General features: G+C 46.3%; 1 protein-coding gene across 1 annotated transcript; it reads left to right on the top strand.

Annotated features, from left to right (window-relative positions):
• On the top strand, window positions 1-19,526 carry LOC129856936 (protein SOGA3-like). The gene is made up of 11 exons (XM_055924722.1): window positions 1-106; window positions 1,066-1,975; window positions 4,368-4,592; window positions 10,128-10,286; window positions 11,306-11,374; window positions 11,472-11,788; window positions 14,394-14,544; window positions 15,339-15,500; window positions 16,677-16,877; window positions 16,992-17,345; window positions 19,363-19,526. The coding sequence occupies exons 2-11, from the start codon at window positions 1,154-1,156 to the stop codon at window positions 19,471-19,473; spliced, it is 2,571 nt and encodes an 856-aa protein (XP_055780697.1). The 5' UTR covers window positions 1-106; window positions 1,066-1,153; the 3' UTR covers window positions 19,474-19,526.
• The last annotated feature ends 716 nt before the right edge of the window (window positions 19,527-20,242 follow it).

The raw sequence follows: 20,242 nt of genomic DNA, 5'->3' as shown, positions 1-20,242 counted from the left end.
TGTAAATGTACATTGAAACCGTTTCATTGGTGGTTGGGCCGTGCGCTCAGAGATTCAGAGTAGGGGAATTTTCCTCCTCCCCATCACTGTCGCCGGGAAACTGCTGGTAAGATGCCCTTTAAAATGATATTCATTGTTTTCTTTGGTTAAGAATAACTCTATTTGTACGATTGACATCAATATATTTAGTGCTTAGAGAGTACAAAGGGTTTTTAATTGTGTCAATCAGTTTGAATCTTTATAATTGTTCGACCCAGTGTTTGTGGTTTCTGTCGGAAACTAACCTCTAATGACACTACACACGAGGTTGACCATCGAATTCCAGACGGTATTCAACTATTGAGTGTACTACAGCGCGAGCATCGTGTAGATTACACCTTTTATCTGTCACTCGGTTCTTTTATTTGCGGGTTTATCCGTTCCATCCGGTTGAGTGAAGTCTCATCGAACGTGTCGGACGGCAGTGGTGGAATGACTGCCTCGAGCCTGACAGATATTCAAAACACTTTCCCTCGAGCCTTGTCTCGACGATGTTTACTTCTAGAGGTCAGGGCTCCGAAGAATCCTGTCTTTAAACGAATGAGAGAGAGAGAGAGAGGGAAGGATAAAGAGAGAGAGGGAAGGATAGAGAGCGAGAGAGAGGGAAGGATAAAGAGAGAGAGAGGGAAGGAGAGAGAGAGAGAGAGAGAGAGAAGATATAATGCAATTTAATTGGCTGATGATATTTCCAATTACTGCAGCCATTCCCTGCGTGCGTGCGGGCTAGTAGCCTCGTCGGATGGTGTTGGGAGATGCACATGCTGGATGTAGATGGTTTGCCTCTACTGCCACTTTATAGTGGGTGGATTGGGGCCAGTGTTATTATGAAGGTGCCCTTTACATAAATATTCATTTCAGATATGCTCTATATTTAAACACCTCTCAAAATAGAATGTCCTCTCGTTTAGCCTACTTGGGTCTACTTTCAAGAAACGCATGAAAGCAAATCACCTCGGCTTTCTCGGGCTTCTTTTTCTTTTGCGTTTGTACTTAAAATAACGACGTGTTCACTGGATTATTTTTCAGCCAGAAGAACACAGCGCAAGGGAGGTCTGGGTGATGTGGATGTAAACTAGGCTATGGGACTGAACGTCCATCCTCTCTATATGACACCATGAACCCTGCCTCGGGCGGCGCTGCCGACTCCCGCAGCCAGCTAGACAATAGCAACAGAAAGCAGCCGCAACAGCGCGCTGCCTCCCCGGCTGGCGGCAAAGACATTGGATCTAAAGAGACACCGAAAAGCAGCGCTCCGTCAAAGAGCATCACGTCAAAGCAGTGCGGAGGAGGGAGAGGCAGCCGCGGCAGCTCCCCGGTCTCCACGGCAACCAGCAAAGACAGACTGTCTTCTTCTTCTTCTTCCAAAGGCGCGGCAAGCGTGGCAGGCGCGACCCCTGTCCAGTCCGATGGTGCTGAAATCCATACGTTGACCAGGGCGGCGGCGGCTGGGAGCGGCAGAGGAGCGGCAGAGGAGCGCAGTAGTCAGTCTGAAGACTCGCGTTGTACTGATATATCGTGTTTGAAGGGGGATACAACACGGGTTGTTTCTGATCAGCCTTGTTCATCCAAATCTCCTAAATTGAAGAACAATAACCCGAGAAGAGGGGGAGGAGAAGGCGAGGCTAGCAGCACAGCTACCGGCAACAAAAAGAGCTCCGGCAAGAGCAGTGTGGGCTGCGGCCCTGGCTTCTGGAGAGAGGGATGTTTGCAGTCTGAGCTGATCCAGTTTCACCTGAATAAAAGCTTAAAGAAAGGAGGAGGAGGAGGAAAGATGAAGACGAAGACACCGTCTCCCCCGGAGCCGGTCACGGAAACGGCGGAACCAGAGGATCTCTCCCCTGAGGCCATCGTTAACGAGCCCGAGCCGGTACCTGAGCCCGACCAGCTATTTCAGGAGGAGATAGAGAAACTAGAGGATGAAAATGACGAGCTAAAGGTATGTCTATATGTCTGCCACTGTCACGTCTGTATGAGTTTAAATAACAAACTAGAGGATGAAAATGACGAGCTAAAGGTATGTCTATATGTCTGCCACTGTCACGTCTGTATGAGTTTAAATAACAAACTAGAGGATGAAAATGACGAGCTAAAGGTATGTCTATATGTCTGCCACTGTCACGTCTGTATGAGTTTAAATAACAAACTAGAGGATGAAAATGACGAGCTAAAGGTATGTCTATATGTCTGCCACTGTCACGTCTGTATGAGTTTAAATAACAAACTAGAGGATGAAAATGACGAGCTAAAGGTATGTCTATATGTCTGCCACTGTCACGTCTGTATGAGTTTAAATACCAGCATGTTTTAGCAGCCTATGCTTTATACAGGAAGTAAATGAGGATGGCAGGTTGGGGGGGGGGGGTTCCGGAGAGGGGCTATGCCCCTGTCCATAATTTTGAGAAATTTGCATAAAAAAAAAAAACGGAAACAGCTTTTTCCGGCAATCTAGAGCCATAATCATTATGCTTAATTACATGTCCAAAATATGTATTTTGTTCTGCATATCTAAGCATTTTGAGATGTCTGTATCCTCCTGAATGGTGGTTCTTTACTAAAGAAACTAAATATGATTTCCTGCATCTCTGCTCAAATCTTGGTAGAAAGATTGAAAGGAATATGAGTCTTATTCAGTATATGTAGTTATTGCCTGATTTTCTAAAGTCTACCAACCTTGCCAGCAGGCATGCCAACTAAGATAGTTAGACAAGCTAGCTACTGAAAATGTCTCCTTGGTAGCTAGTTATGAGGTTGGGAGATTGGCAACCTATCTGGGCTAGCTAAAGACAACTTCATAAAATTGCTTCATAAAAGTTGCAAGTATTATTACAGAGAAACAACGAACAAAAAATATGTATAATAAAAAAAAAATACTTAACAACAACAACAACAACAAAAAATCTGAGGGGCACCCCTATGCCCCTATGCCCCTGTGCCCCTATGCCCCTATGCCCCTATGCCCCTGTGCCCCTATGCCCCTGTGCCCCTATGCCCCTATGCCCCTATGCCCCTGTGCCCCTATGCCCCTGTGCCCCTATGCCCCTGTGCCCCTATGCCCCTATGCCCCTATGCCCCTGTGCCCCTATGCCCCTGTGCCCCTATGCCCCTGTGCCCCTATGCCCCTGTGCCCCTATGCCCCTGTGCCCCTATGCCCCTATGCCCCTGTGCCCCTATGCCCCTATGCCTCTGTACCCCTATGCCCCTATGCCTCTGTACCCCTATGCCCCTATGCCCCTGTGCCCCTATGCCCCTATGCCCCTATGCCCCTATGCCCCTGTGCCCCTATGCCCCTATGCCTCTGTACCCCTATGCCCCTATGCCTCTGTACCCCTATGCCCCTATGCCCCTATGCCCCTGTGCCCCTATGCCCCTGTGCCCCTATGCCCCTATGCCCCTGTGCCCCTATGCCCCTGTGCCCCTATGCCCCTATGCCCCTGTGCCCCTATGCCCCTGTGCCCCTATGCCCCTGTGCCCCTATGCCCCTGTGCCCCTATGCCCCTGTGCCCCTATGCCCCTATGCCCCTATGCCTCTGTACCCCTATGCCCCTATGCCCCTATGCCCCTGTGCCCCTGTGCCCCTGTGCCCCTGTGCCCCTATGCCCCTGTGCCCCTATGCCCCTGTGCCCCTATGCCCCTGTGCCCCTGTGCCCCTATGCCCCTGTGCCCCTATGCCCCTGTGCCCCTATGCCCCTGTGCCCCTGTGCCCCTGTGCCCCTGTGCCCCTGTGCCCCTGTGCCCCTATGCCCCTGTGCCCCTGTGCCCCTGTGCCCCTGTGCCCCTGTGCCCCTGTGCCCCTGTGCCATCTGTGCCCCTGTGCCCCTATGCCCCTGTGCCCCTATGCCCCTGTGCCCCTGTGCCCCTGTGCCCCTATGCCCCTGTGCCCCTATACCCCTGTGCCCCTGTGCCCCTGTGCCCCTGTGCCACTGTGCCACTGTGCCACTGTGCCCCTGTGCCCCTGTGCCCCTGTGCCCCTGTGCCCCTGTGCCCCTGTGCCCCTGTGCCCCTATGCCCCTGTGCCCCTGTGTCCCTATGCCCCTATGCCCCTGTGCCCCTGTGCCCCTGTGCCCCTATGCCCCTGTGCCCCTATGCCCCTGTGCCCCTGTGCCCCTGTGCCCCTATGCCCCTGTGCCCTTATGCCCCGCTGTGCCCCTGTGGCCCCTGTGCCCCTGTGGCCCCTGTGCCCCTATGCCCCTGCCTCTATGCCCCTATGCCCCTGTGCCCCTGTGCCCCTATGGGCATGACGCCTTTGCTGTTGCATCTATAATGTTTTTATTGATGATCTAATTGCTGTGTCCCTCTCCATCTTTCTCTCTCTCATTCGTTCCCATTAGACGGAGATAGAGGAGATGAGAGCGGAGATGGACGAGATGAGAGACACGTTCTATGAAGAGGACGCCTGCCAGCTGCAGGACATGCGTCGCGAGCTGGAGCGAGCCAATAAGAACTGCCGGATTCTCCAGTACCGTCTGAGGAAGGCGGAGAGGAAGAGGATGAGGTTTGCTCAGACCGGAGAGGTAGACGGAGAGCTACTGAGAGCCCTGGAGCAGGACTTGAAGGTAAGGCGCTGTCTAGACTCTAGGATAACTATTTTTGGCTCGGGTTAAAAACCTCTTAAGGATCCGTGCCGTTTAAAAAAACCCCGCCTAAAATCACATACTCAAATCTAACTTCCTGTAGCTCAGGACCTGAAGCAAGGGTATGCATATTATTGATACCATTTGAAAGGAAACACTTTGAAGTTTGTGGATATGTGAAATGAATGTAAGAAAATATAACACATTAGATCTGGTAAAAGAAAATTCAAAGAAAAAAACAACTGTTTTTTTGTATTTTTTTGTACCATCATCTTTGATATAAGAGAAAGGCCATAATGTATTATTCCAGCACAGGCACAATTTAGATTTTAGCCACTAGATGGCAGCAGTGTATGTGCAAAGTTTTACACTGATCCAATGAACCATTGTATTTCAGTGAGGGGCCAAGCCTCGAGACACCCACAACTTGTTTATTCATCAAAACCAAGCCCTTTCGCGCCAACGCCAACAAGTGCGCCGATAATTGTGATAGTGAAAATAGCAGAAATATTTCTGACACACCAATGAACCTATAGCGCTACTGCCTGCGCTTAGATTTACCAATGTGTTAGGTTTGTTAAAATACCTGAAGTTGTCAAGACTCTATATGTCATAGGGTAATGTTATCTAGACTCTATATGTCATAAGGTGTGACCTGAAGGTAATGTTGTCTAGACTCTATATGTCATAGGGTGTGACCTGAAGGTAATGTTGTCTAGACTCTATATGTCATAGGGTGTGACCTGAAGGTAATGTTGTCTGGACTCTATATGTCATAGGGTGTGACCTGAAGGTAATGTTGTCTAGACTCTATATGTCATAGGAAGTGACCTGAAGGTAATGTTGTCTAGACTCTATATGTCATAGGGTTTGACCTGAAGGTAATGTTGTCTAGACTCTATATGGCATAGGGTAATGTTGTCTAGACTCTATATGTCATAGGGTAATGTTGTCTAGACTCTATATGTCATAGGGTAATGTTGTCTAGACTCTATATGTCATAGGGTAATGTTGTCTAGACTCTATATGTCATAGGGTAATGTTGTCTAGACTCTATATGTCATAGGGTGTGACCTGAAGGTAATGTTGTCTAGACTCTATATGTCATAGGGTAATGTTGTCTAGACTCTATATGTCATAGGGTGTGACCTGAAGGTAATGTTGTCTAGACTCTATATGTCATAGGGTGTGACCTGAAGGTAATGTTGTCTAGACTCTATATGTCATAGGGTTTGACCTGAAGGTAATGTTGTCTAGACTCTATATGTCATAGGGTAATGTGGTCTAGACTCTATATGTCATAGGGTGTGACCTGAAGGTAATGTTGTCTAGACTCTATATGTCATAGGGTAATGTTGTCTAGACTCTATATGTCATAAGGTAATGATGTCTAGACTCTATATGTCATAAGGTGTGACCTGAAGGTAATGTTGTCTAGACTCTATATGTCATAGGGTTTGACCTGAAGGTAATGTTGTCTAGACTCTATATGTCATAGGGTAATGTTGTCTAGACTCTATATGTCATAAGGTAATGATGTCTAGACTCTATATGTCATAGGGTAATGTTATCTAGACTCTATATGTCATAAGGTGTGACCTGAAGGTAATGTTGTCTAGACTCTATATGTCATAGGGTGTGACCTGAAGGTAATGTTGTCTAGACTCTATATGTCATAGGGTGTGACCCGAAGGTAATGTTGTCTAGACTCTATATGTCATAGGGTGTGACCTGAAGGTAATGTTGTCTAGACTCTATATGTCATAGGGTGTGACCTGAAGGTAATGTTGTCTAGACTCTATATGTCATAGGGTAATGTTGTCTAGACTCTATATGTCATAGGGTAATGTTGTCTAGACTCTATATGTCATAGGGTAATGTTGTCTAGACTCTATATGTCATAGGGTAATGTTGTCTAGACTCTATATGTCATAGGGTGTGACCTGAAGGTAATGTTGTCTAGACTCTATATGTCATAGGGTAATGTTGTCTAGACTCTATATGTCATAGGGTGTGACCTGAAGGTAATGTTGTCTAGACTCTATATGTCATAGGGTGTGACCTGAAGGTAATGTTGTCTAGACTCTATATGTCATAGGGTTTGACCTTAAGGTAATGTTGTCTAGACTCTATATGTCATAGGGTAATGTGGTCTAGACTCTATATGTCATAGGGTGGGACCTGAAGGTAATGTTGTCTAGACTCTATATGTCATAGGGTAATGTTGTCTAGACTCTATATGTCATAAGGTAATGATGTCTAGACTCTATATGTCATAGGGTGTGACCTGAAGGTAATGTTGTCTAGACTCTATATGTCATAGGGTGTGACCTGAAGGTAATGTTGTCTAGACTCTATATGTCATAGGGTTTGATCTGAAGGTAATGTTGTCTAGACTCTATATGTCATAGGGTAATGTTGTCTAGACTCTATATGTCATAAGGTAATGATGTCTAGACTCTATATGTCATAAGGTAATGTTGTCTAGACTCTATATGTCATAAGGTAATGTTGTCTAGACTCTATATGTCATAAAGTAATGTTGTCTAGACTCTATATGTCATAGGGTAATGTTGTCTAGACTCTATATGCCATAGGGTGTGACCTGAAGGTAATGTTGTCTAGACTCTATATGTCATAGGGTAATGTTGTCTAGAATCTATATGTCATAGGGTGTGGCCTGAAGGTAATGTTGTCTAGTCTCTATATGTCATAGGGTGTGACCTGAAGGTAATGTTGTCTAGTCTCTATATGTCATAGGGTGTGACCTGAAGGTAATGTTGTCTAGTCTCTATATGTCATAGGGTGTGACCTGAAGGTAATGTTATCTAAACTCTATATGTCATAAGGTGTGACCTGAAGGTAATGTTGTCTAGTCTCTATATGTCATATATGTCATAAGGTGTGACCTGAAGGTAATGTTGTCTAGTCTCTATATGTCATAAGGTGTGACCTGAAGGTAATGTTGTCTAGACTCTATATGTCATAGGGTGTGACCTGAAGGTAATGTTGTCTAGTCTCTATATGTCATAGGGTGTGACCTGAAGGTAATGTTGTCTAGACTCTATATGTCATAGGGTGTGACCTGAAGGTAATGTTATCTAAACTCTATATGTCATAAGGTGTGACCTGAAGGTAATGTTGTCTAGTCTCTATATGTCATAGGGTGTGACCTGAAGGTAATGTTATCTAAACTCTATATGGCATAAGGTGTGACCTGAAGGTAATGTTGTCTAGTCTCTATATGTCATAAGGTGTGACCTGAAGGTAATGTTGTCTAGACTCTATATGTCATAGGGTGTGACCTGAAGGTAATGTTGTCTAGTCTCTATATGTCATAGGGTGTGACCTGAAGGTAATGTTGTCTAGACTCTATATGTCATAGGGTGTGACCTGAAGGTAATGTTATCTAAACTCTATATGTCATAAGGTAATGTTATCTAGACTCTATATGTCATAGGGTTTCTGCAGCATTGAAGGTCTCCAAGAACACAATGGCCTCCATCATTCTTAAATGGAAGAAGTTTGGAACCACCAACACTCTTCCTAGAGCTGGCCACCCGGCCAAACTGAGCAATCGGGGGGAAAGGGGCTTGGTCAGGGAGGTGACCAAGAACCAGATGGTCACTCTGACAGGGCTCAAGAGTTCCTCTGTGGAGATGGGAGAACCTTCCAGAAGGACAACAATCTCTGCAGCAGTCCACCAATCAGGCCTTTATGGTAGAGGGGCCAGGTGGAAGCCACTCCTCAGGAAAAGGCACATGACAGCCCGCTTGGAGTTTGCCAAAAGGCACCTAAAGGACTCTGAGACCATGAGAAACAAGATTCTCTGGTCTGATGAAACTAAGATTGGACTCCTTGGCCTGAATGCCAAGTGTCACGTCTGGAGGAAACCTGGCAGCATCTCTACGGTGAAGCATGGTGGTGGCAGCATCATGCTGTGGGGATGTTTTTCAGTGGCAGGGACTGGGAAACTAGTCAGGATCGAGGGAAAGATGAACGGAGCAAAGTACAGAGAGATCCTTGATGAAAACCTGCTCCAGAGCACTCAGGACCTCAGACTGGGGTGAAGGTTCACCTTCCAACAGGACGACAACCCTAAGCACACAGCCAAGACATCGCAGGAGTGGCCTCGGGACAAGTCTCTGAATGTCCTTGAGTGGCCCAACCAGAGCCCGGACTTGAACCCGATCAAACATCGCTGGAGAGACCTGAAAATAGCTGTGCAGCAACGCTCCCCATCCAATCTGACAGAGCTTGAGAGGATTGGCAGAGAAGAATGGGAGAAACTCCCCAAATACAGGTGTGCCAAGTTTGTAGCGTCATACCCAAGAAGACTCGTGGCTGTGATCACTGACAAAGGTGCTTCAACAAAGTACTGAGTAAGGGGTCTGAATACTTATGTAAATGTGGTATTTCTGGGGGTTTTAAAACTTGTTTTTGCTTTGTCATTGTGGAGTATTGTGTGTAGATTGATGAGGGGAAAAAACCATTGAATCCATTTTAGAACAAGGCTGTAATGTAACAGAATGTGGTAAAGGTCAAGGGGTCTGAATACTTTCAGAATGGACTGTAGACTAATAGACCATGGCCCATCTCTCTCCCCTCCCTCCCTCCCCCCTCCCTCCCTGTCTCTCTCCCCCTCCCTCCCTGTCTCTCTCTCTCCCTCCCTCTCCCTCCCTGTCTGTCTCCCTCCCCTTCCCTCCCTGTCTCTCTCCCCCTCTCCCCTTCCCTCCCTGTATCTCTCCCCCTCTCCCCTTCCCTCCCTGTCTCTCTCCCCCTCCATCCCTGTCTCCCTCCCCTTCCCTCTCCCTCCCTGTCTCTCTCCCTCCCCCTCTCCCCTTCCCTTTCCCCCTCCCTCCCTGTCTTTCTCCCTCTCCCCTTCCCTCTCCCTCCCTGTCTGTCTCCCTCCCTCTCCCTCCCTCTCCCTCTCCCTCTCCCTCCCTGTCTGTGTCCATCCCTGTCTCCCTCCCCCTTCCCTCTCCCTCCCTGTCTCTCTCCCTCCCCCTCTCCCCTTCCCTTTCCCCCTCCCTCCCTGTCTTTCTCCCTCTCCCCTTCCCTCTCCCTCCCTGTCTGTCTCCCTCCCTCTCCCTCCCTCTCCCTCTCCCTCTCCCTCCCTGTCTGTGTCCATCCCTGTCTCCCTCCCCTTCCCTCTCCCTCCCTGTCTCTCTCCCTCCCCCTCTCCCCTTCCCTTTCCCCCTCCCTCCCTGTCTTTCTCCCTCTCCCCTTCCCTTTCCCCTTCCTTCCTTCCTTCCTTCCCTCCCTCCCTCCCTCCCTCCCTCCCTCCCTCCCTCCCCTCCCTCCCTCCCTCCCTCCCTCCCTCCCTCCCTCCCTCCCACCCTCCCTCCCTACCTCCCTGTCTTTCTCCCTCTCCCCTTCCCTCTCCCTCCCTGTCTCTCTCCCTCTCCCTCCCTCCCTCCCTCCCTCCCTCCCTCTCCCCTTCCCTCTCCCTCCCTGTCTCTCTCCCTCTCCCTCCCTGTCTCTCTGCCCCTCCCTGTCTCACTCCCCCTTAACTAGGTAGCGAAGGATGTATCAGTGCGTCTGCACCATGAGTTGGAGAACGTGGAGGAGAAAAGGACGAAGACGGAGGAGGAGAACGAGCAGCTAAGGCAAAAGCTGATAGAGGTGGAGGTGACCAAACAGGCCCTGCAAAACCAACTGGAGAAGGCCAAAGAGGTGATGGGGGAGGGACAGGGAGGGTTAGGGTGGTGGGTTAGGGTTAGGTGGAGGTGACCGAGCAGGCCCTGAACAACCAGCTGGAGAAGGAGGTGAGGAGGGGAAGGGAGGGAAGGGATGAGGTGGGGGGGACAGGGAGGGTTAGGGGTAGACAGGGGAGGGTTTGGGTGGTGGGTTAGGGTTAGGGTTAGGTGGAGGTGACCGAGCAGGCCCTGCAAAACCAACTGGAGAAGGCAAGGAGGTGATGAGGGGGAGGGAAGGGGTGAGGTGGGGGGGACAGGGAGGGTTAGGGTGGTGGGTTAGGTGGAGGTGACCGAGCAGGCCCTGCACAACCAGCTGGAGAAGGAGGTGATGAGGACACCTGTTGTCAGGGAGGGCAAGGTTCTGCAGTGTCATGTGACCGGCTGGATTCAAACCCAGGTCTCCTGCGTGCCACAACACTGTGTTAGCCTGCCGAGCTAAAGCCGAGACGTTAGCTCAGGGAGTTTTAACACAAGGGTCTGGTTACTCATCACAAGCTTGTTAGTTAAGAGGTTCTGCGAGTTATGTTTTAATGATTGACAGTCTGTCTGTAAAGCACATTTAACTGTCCACAACAGGTTCCATCAGTCATGTACAACAGTTAACAGGTCTATTATAATACAGGCCAGGTCTACAGGCCAGGTCTACAGGCCAGGTCTACAGGCCAGGTCTATTATAATACAGGCCAGGTCTACAGGCCAGGTCTATTATAATACAGGCCAGGTCTACAGGCCAGGTCTACAGGCCAGGTCTACAGGCCAGGTCTACAGGCCAGGTATTAATATAATACAGGCCAGGTCTACAGGCCAGGTCTACAGGCCAGGTCTATTATAAAACTGGTCATGTCTACAGGCCAGGTATTAATATAATACAGGCCAGGTCTATTATAAAACTGGTCATGTCTACAGGCCAGGTCTACAGGCCAGGTACTAATATAATACAGGCCAGGTCTATTATAATACAGACTGGGCTGATGATGTCATCTTTATTCTCTGCAGCTGTCGCTGAAGAGGAGAGGAGGCAGGGATGTTCAGAAAGAGAAGAGGATCCCACAGACTCCAATTGAGGCACGACACTATGTTCAACAATGTTGTTATTCGTCAAACTATAACGACGAGAGACCAAAACCAAAAACATATATATATATTCTTCTGCTCTACTCAGGAGGACAACGAAGATCTGAAATGCCAGCTAGCCTTCATCAAGGAGGAAGCCGTTTTAATGAGGAAGAAGATGGCTAAAATTGACAAGGAGAAGGACCGGCTGGAACACGAGCTGCAGAAGTACCGCTCGTTCTACGGGGACGTGGACAGTCCTGGGCCCAAGGGAGAGGCTGGGGGACCCGCTACCACCCGGGAGTCAGAGCTGAAACTGCGACTGAGACTGGTGGAGGAGGAAGCCAACATCCTGGGGAGGAAGATCGTAGAGCTGGAGGTGGAGAATAGAGGACTGAAGGCTGAACTGGAGGACATGAGAGACAGGTAGGTAGGGAGGGAGGGAGGGAGGGAGGGAGGGAGGGAGGGAGGGAGGGAGGGAGGGAGGGAGGGAGGGAGGTGGAGAATAGAGGACTGAAGGCTGAACTGGAGGACATGAGAGACAGGTAGGGAGGGAGGGAGGGAGGGAGGGAGGGAGGGAGGGAGGGAGGGAGGGAGGGAGGGAGGGAGAATAGAGGACTGAGGCCCGAACTGGAGGAGAGGAGAGACACGGAGGCCCAATGGACCCCTAAACCCTAAACCCCAAACCCTAAACCCTACGCCCTATAGACTGGATGTACTTGTGGAGATCTGAGAGGATTTGACAGGTGTCAGCAATATGGTAGTAGTTCCACCCTGCTCTCTGATAGGCTAGATAGAAGTTTCACCATATTGCTTATACCAATCAAATCCTCTCAGATCTCCATATGTCTTTGTAAATAAACAAGATACATTTAATTGATTGATATAGTGATTGATTATATATTGATTGATGTATTGATTGTTGATGTATTGATTGTTGTATTGATTGTTGATGTGTTGATTGATGTATTGATTGATGCATTGAGTGATGTGTTGATTGATGTGTTGATTGAGTGATGCATTGATTGATGTATTGATTGATTGATGTGTTGATTGATGCATTGATTGATGTGTTGATTGATGTATTGATTGATGTGTTGATTGATGCATTGATTGATGTATTGATTGTTGATGTATTGATTGATGTATTGATTGATGCATTGAGTGATGCATTGCTTGATATATTGATTGATTGATGTGTTGATTGATGCATTTATTGATGTATTGATTTATGTGTTGATTGATGTATTGATTGATTGATGTGCTGATTGATGCATTGATTGATGTATTGATTGATTGATGTGCTGATTGATGCATTGATTGATGTATTGATTGATTTATGTGTTGATTAATGTGTTGATTGATTGATGTGTTGATTGATGGATTGATTGATTGATGTGTTGATTGATGCATTGATTGATGTATTGATTGATTGATGTATTGATTGATGTGTTGAATGATTGATGTGTTGATTGATGTATTGATTGATGTATTGATTGATTGATGTATTGACTTATTGATGCATTGATTGATGTATTGATTGATTGATGCATTGATTGATTGATGCATTGATTGATGTATTGATTGATTGATGTGTTGATTGATACATTGATTGATGTATTGATTTATGTATTGATTGATGTGTTGATTGAAGTATTGATTGATGTATTGATTGGTGCATTGATTGATTTATGTGTTGATTGATTGATGTATTGATTGATGTATTGATTAATGTATTGATTGATGTATTGATTGATTTATGTGTTGATTGATGTATTGATTGATGCATTGATTGATGCATTGCTTGATATATTGATTGATTGATGTGTTGATTGATGCATTTATTGATGTATTGATTGATGTGTTGATTGATGTGTTGATTGAGTGATGCATTGATTGATGTATTGATTGATTGATGTGTTGATTGAGTGATGCATTGATTGATGTATTGATTGATTGATGTGTTGATTGATGCATTGATTGATGTGTTGATTGATGCATTGATTGATGTGTTGATTGATGCATTGATTGATGTATTGATTGATTGATGCATTGATTGATTGATGCATTGATTGATGTGTTGATTGATTGATGTGCTGATTGATGCATTGATTGATGTATTGATTGATTTATGTGTTGATTAATGTGTTGATTGATTGATGTGTTGATTGATGGATTGATTGATTGATGTGTTGATTGATTGATGTGTTGATTGATGTATTGATTGATGTATTGATTGATTGATGTGTTGATTGATGCATTGATTGATGTATTGATTGATTGATGCATTGATTGATTGATGCATTGATTGATGTGTTGATTGATTGATGTGTTGATTGATGTATTGATTGATTGATGTGTTGATTGATGCATTGATTGATGTATTGATTGATTGATGTATTGATTGATGTGTTGAATGATTGATGTGTTGATTGATGTATTGATTGATGTATTGATTGATTGATGTATTGACTTATTGATGCATTGATTGATGTATTGATTGATTGATGCATTGATTGATTGATGCATTGATTGATGTATTGATTGATTGATGTGTTGATTGATACATTGATTGATGTATTGATTTATGTATTGATTGATGTGTTGATTGAAGTATTGATTGATGTGTTGATTGATGTATTGATTGATGGATGTGTTGATTGATGCATTGATTGATGTATTGATTGATTGATGTGTTGATTGATGCACTGATTGATGTATTGATTGATTGATGCATTGATTGATTGATGTATTGATTGATTGATGTGTTGATTGATACATTGTTTGATGTATTGATTGATGTATTGATTGATTGATGCGTTGATTGATTGATGTGTTGATTGATTGATGTGTTGATTGATACATTGTTTGATGTATTGATTGATGTATTGATTGATTGATGCGTTGATTGATTGACGTGTTGATTGATGCATTGATTGATTGATGCATGGATTGATGCATTGATTGATGCATGGATTGATGGATTGATTGATGTATTGATTGATTGGCGTGTTGATTGATGCATTGCCAGGGATGAGGTGGCTGGAGGCTCGGCTGAGCATGGCTGCAGCAGGGAGCAGGGAGAGGAACTCAGGGAGCTGAGACAGCAGCTACAGCTGGTGGAGGACGAGGCAGAGCTACTTAGGAGGAACCTGCAGGACTCAGAGGAGGACAACAACAAGGTGGCGTCCCAAATGGCACCCTATTCCCTATATAGTGCACTACTTTAGACCAGAGCCCTATAGAACCCTATTCCCTATATAGTGCACTACTACTGCAGGATGTAGAGGAGAACAACAGTGTTAGTCCCAAATGGCACCCTATTCCCTATATAGTGCACTACTTTAGACCAGGGACCAAAGGGCTCTGATTGAAACTAGTGTGCTATATAGGGAATAGGGTGCAATTTGGAAAGCTGCTGTTTACATTCTACGTGTGGGTCATATAGTAGAGTATTTGTCGTTACTGATCACATTTAGCTCTCTCTCAACACCCCCTCGTAGTAACGTATCATCAGGCCAAATGGCCCCTCATAAGGTTTACCGTGTATCTCCTGGGGGAAGGCCACCTGGTCTCATAAGGTTTACCGTGTATCTCCTGGGGGAAGGACACCTGGTCTCATAAGGTTTACCATGTATCTCCTGGGTTGAAGGACACCTGGTCTCATAAGGTTTACCGTGTATCTCCTGGGGGAAGGACACCTGGCCTCATAAGGTTTACCGTGTATCTCCTGGGGGAAGGACACCTGGTCTCATAAGGTTTACCGTGTATCTCCTGGGGGAACAGGACACGTACCCCAGGTTGAGAACCACAGATGTAACAGACGTTCTTTAGTCCAGAGCCATTTTACAGTCAGCGATGGCTGTGTTCCCATGAGGTCTGCTCCTTTTTGACAGAAGGTAGTTTTATAATTAAAGTACATCCTGTTTCAATCCCCCCCCCCCCCCCCCCCCACGCTACTAAATCTTTCTTTTAGGTGACGGGAGAGCTGAACAAGCTGAAGTACAAGGAGGGCTCCAGGCACGGCGCTGGTGGTGGAGGAGGTGGTGCCGGGGCGGCTGCAGACCGGGCCAAGGTGGAGGTCCTGCAGGAGGAGCTAAAGGCTGCCAGGCTACAGATCAACGAGCTGAGTGGCAAGGTGAGGCATCGTGATGGACTACACTACCCACGATGCTCTGTGTATTTTTTTTAAATTTTCTGGCAAGGTTGGGGCCATTTCGATTTTAATTCCTTCAATTCAGGTAGTTACCTGGAATTCAAAATTCTCTCAATGTTTCTCTGTGAGAACATGTTGGAAGTGGAATTTCAGTTTACTTCCTGAATTGATTGAATTGAAATGAAGCTGACAGTTGAAGCGAACATAATGCTATCCATCTCTAACGCTAACATAATGCTATCCATCTCTGACGCTAACATAATGCTATCCATCTCTGACGCTAACATAATGCTATCCATCTCTGATGCTAACATAATGCTATCCTGTCTCTGACGCTAACATAATGCTATCCATCTCTGACGCTAACATAATGCTATCCATCTCTGATGCTAACATAATGCTATCCTGTCTCTAACGCTAACATAATGCTATCTATCTCTGACGCTAACATAATGCTATCCATCTCTGACGCTAACATAATGCTATCCTGTCTCTGACGCTAACATAATGCTATCTATCTCTGACGCTAACATAATGCTATCCATCTCTGACGCTAACATAATGCTATCCATCTCTGACGCTAACATAATGCTATCCATCTCTGACACTAACATAATGCTATCCATCTCTAACGCTAACATAATGCTAACCATCTCTGACGCTAACATAATGCTATCCATCTCTGACGCTAACATAATGCTATCCATCTCTGACGCTAACATAATGCTATCCATCTCTGATGCTAACATAATGCTATCCATCTCTGACGCTAACATAATGCTATCCATCTCTGACGCTAACATAATGCTATCCATCTCTGACGCTAACATAATGCTATCCATCTCTAACGCTAACATAATGCTATCCATCTCTGACGCTAACATAATGCTATCCATCTCTGATGCTAACATAATGCTATCCATCTCTGATGCTAACATAATGCTATCCATCTCTGATGCTAACATAATGCTATCCATCTCTAACGCTAACATAATGCTATCCATCTCTGATGCTAACATAATGCTATCCTGTCTCTGACGCTAACATAATGCTATCCATCTCTGACGCTAACATAATGCTATCCTGTCTCTGACGCTAACATAATGCTATCCATCTCCAACGCTAACATAATGCTACCCTGTCTCCTTACCTCTACAGGTGATGCAGATGCAGTATGAGAACCGAGTCCTCCTGTCCAACATGCAGCGCTACGACCTGGCATCACACCTGGGCATCAGGGCCAGCCCCCGGGAAAGTGACGCAGAGAGTGACGGAGGAGACGACGCCTCCACCTCGTCACGCTTCCCACCCCACCGTAAACGAGAAGGCCCCATCGGAGGGGAGAGCGACTCGGACGAGGTGATACAGCATCATGTACCACAGTAACCCATAATGCTTTGTGTATTGAATACGGTGAAAGCTGACAAGCTGACAAGCTAACTTAAGGTTATCCCGTCTCCCCTACCAATCCAGGTGCGTAACATCCGGTGCCTGACCCCCACCCGCACCCTCTACTCCCCCGAGAGCCGCTTCCTCCCCCGCAGCCTGAAGGACCGGCAGCAGATGGTAGACATCCGTATAGAAGCAGAGCGGCTGGGCCGCACCATCGACAGGCTGATAGCAGACACCAGTACCATCATGGCTGAGGCACGGGTCTATATGGTCTCCAACGGGGAGCTTTACGAGGAGGAAGGGAGCACCGTCAGGGAGCACGAGTTGTTGTACAGGATCACCGCTCAGATGAAGGCCTTCAGGAAGGAGCTGCAGGGCTTTATAGACAGACTGGATGTCCCCAAGCCAGAGGACAAAGAGGAGGAACCACTGTCTGTAAGTTGAACAGAGTTAGACACACACCAGGGTTTCCGTAGGCCTTTTGACCCCCCCCCCCTCTTAAATGTCCGGTAAATTAAAATGTCCGGCGCCACATTTCCTAACGGAAACCCTGGCACACACTTACACACACCCATTAGTGCATACACAGTACGTACATACTGTAACGGTTTTGACTTGAGGTTATTTCTAGGGGTGCCAGGTAGGTTGAGCCTACCAGAGAAAGCATTGGTTTCTCCTTTTAGTTTGAGAGGGAATGAGTCCCATCTGGTCCGTCAAGTCACACCAATACAAAGGACTTATTAAAAGTAAGGATGGAAATATACTTTTCATAAACCCCTTAAAACATTGGAAAGAACCTCAAACAAGTGTATTCTTTTGCGTGGTTGTATTAACAACATAAATGATCACACACAACAACACACACACACACACACACACACACACACACACACACACACACACACACACACTCACACACACACACACACACACACACACACACATTAGTGCACACACATGCACAGTACACACACACACACATTAGTGCACACACATGCACAGCACGTACACACACACACACACACACACACACACACACACACACACACACACACACACACACACACACACACACACACACACACACACACACACTGGTGTCTGGAGAAACATGATTGCTACATTGTTTAGTAGATGTATGCATTGTAGACATGTCAGTATTACATCTACTGTAGGACAGGCCTCTATTTGGTCTGAATGTCAGTATTACATCTACTGTAGGACAGGCCTCTATTTGGTCTGAATGTCAGTATTACATCTACTGTAGGACAGGCCTCTATTTGGTCTGAATGTCAGTATTACATCTACTGTAGGACAGGCCTCTATTTGGTCTGAATGTCAGTATTACATCTACTGTAGGACAGGCCTCTATTTGGTCTGAATGTCAGTATTACATCTACTGTAGGACAGGCCTCTATTTGGTCTGAATGTCAGTATTACATCTACTGTAGGACAGGCCTCTATTTGGTCGGAATGTCAGTATTACATCTACTGCAGGACAGGCCTCTATTTGGTCTGAATGTCAGTATTACATCTACTGTAGGACAGGCCTCTATTTGGTCTGAATGTCAGTATTACATCTACTGTAGGACAGGCCTCTATTTGGTCTGAATGTCAGTATTACATCTACTGTAGGACAGGCCTCTATTTGGTCTGAATGTCAGTATTACATCTACTGTAGGACAGGCCTCTATTTGGTCTGAATGTCAGTGATACATCTACTGTAGGACAGGCCTCTATTTGGTCTGAATGTCAGTATTACATCTACTGTAGGACAGGCCTCTATTTGGTCTGAATGTCAGTATTACATCTACTGCAGGACAGGCCTCTATTTGGTCTGAATGTCAGTATTACATCTACTGTAGGACAGGCCTCTATTTGGTCTGAATGTCAGTATTACATCTACTGTAGGACAGGCCTCTATTTGGTCTGAATGTCAGTATTACATCTACTGTAGGACAGGCCTCTATTTGGTCTGAATGTCAGTATTACATCTACTGTAGGACAGGCCTCTATTTGGTCTGAATGTCAGTGATACATCTACTGTAGGACAGGCCTCTATTTGGTCTGAATGTCAGTATTACATCTACTGTAGGACAGGCCTCTATTTGGTCTGAATGTCAGTATTACATCTACTGTAGGACAGGCCTCTATTTGGTCTGAATGTCAGTATTACATCTACTGTAGGACAGGCCTCTATTTGGTCTGAAGGTCAGTATTACATCTACTGTAGGACAGGCCTCTATTTGGTCTGAATGTCAGTATTACATCTAATGTAGGACAGGCCTCTATTTGGTCTGAATGTCAGTATTACATCTACTGTAGGACAGGCTTCTATTTGGTCTGAATGTCAGTATTGTTTAACCTGCTTTTAATCTGTTCTCTCTTCCTGTCTTTCTACCATTCTGTTTTCCTGACTCGTCCTCCTTCTCTGTCCAATTAACCCACCTAGATGTTTCAACCCATCATTCTGCTCATCCTCATCCTCGTCCTGTTCTCTTCACTCTCCTATACCACCATCTTCAAACTCGTCTTCCTCTTTACTCTCTTCTTCGTCCTGTAACGTCCGTCTCACTTTGCATAGACACATATTTTTGTTTAGTCATATTTGGTTTTGTATTTTTATTTTGGAACATTCCCGTCTAAGGTCACACGTGATACGGGACACTATTCCACGTTTCAGCAGTTACTATTTACAAGCTTTCAACACACACTGGAGAAGACCACTCACCTCTGGGGTTGAGACACTGGAGAAGACCACACACCTCTGGGACTGAGACACTGGAGAAGACCACACACCTCTGGGGCTGAGACACTGGAGAAGACCACACACCTCTGGGGTTGAGACACTGGAAAAGACCACACACCTCTGGGGCTGAGACACTGGAGAAGACCACACACCTCTGGGACTGAGACACTGGAGAAGACCACACACCTCTGGGGTTGAGACACTGGAGAAGACCACACACCTCTGGGGTTGAGACACTGGAGAAGACCACACACTTCTGGGGTTGAGACATTGGAGAAGACCACTCACCTCTGGGACCGAGACACTGGAGAAGACCACACACCTCTGGGGCTGAGACACTGGAGAAGACCACACACCTCTGGGGTTGAGACACTGGAGAAGACCACACACCTCTGGGGTTGAGACACTGGAGAAGACCACACACCTCTGGGGCTGAGACACTGGAGAAGACAACACACCTCTGGGGTTGAGACACTGGAGAAGACCACACACCTCTGGGGCTGAGACACTGGAGAAGACCACACACCTCTGGGACTGAGACACTGGAGAAGACCACACACCTCTGGGGTTGAGACACTGGAGA

This window comes from Salvelinus fontinalis, chromosome 6, assembly GCF_029448725.1.
Source record: "Salvelinus fontinalis isolate EN_2023a chromosome 6, ASM2944872v1, whole genome shotgun sequence".
Lineage (NCBI taxonomy): Eukaryota > Metazoa > Chordata > Actinopteri > Salmoniformes > Salmonidae > Salvelinus > Salvelinus fontinalis.
Note: the sequence above shows the minus strand (reverse complement) of the source record. Positions and strands in the feature narration are given on the sequence as shown.

Excerpts from the sequence above, each read along its gene's own strand:
- LOC129856936 (XM_055924722.1), top strand. The coding sequence starts at position 1,154 with ATGAACCCTGCCTCGGGCGGCGCTGCCGACTCCCGCAGCCAGCTAGAC. Across the intron at positions 4,593-10,127 it reads CCCTGGAGCAGGACTTGAAG|GTAGCGAAGGATGTATCAGT; the intron begins GTAAGGCGCTGT and ends CCCCTTAACTAG. Across the intron at positions 14,545-15,338 it reads CAGAGGAGGACAACAACAAG|GTGACGGGAGAGCTGAACAA; the intron begins GTGGCGTCCCAA and ends TCTTTCTTTTAG.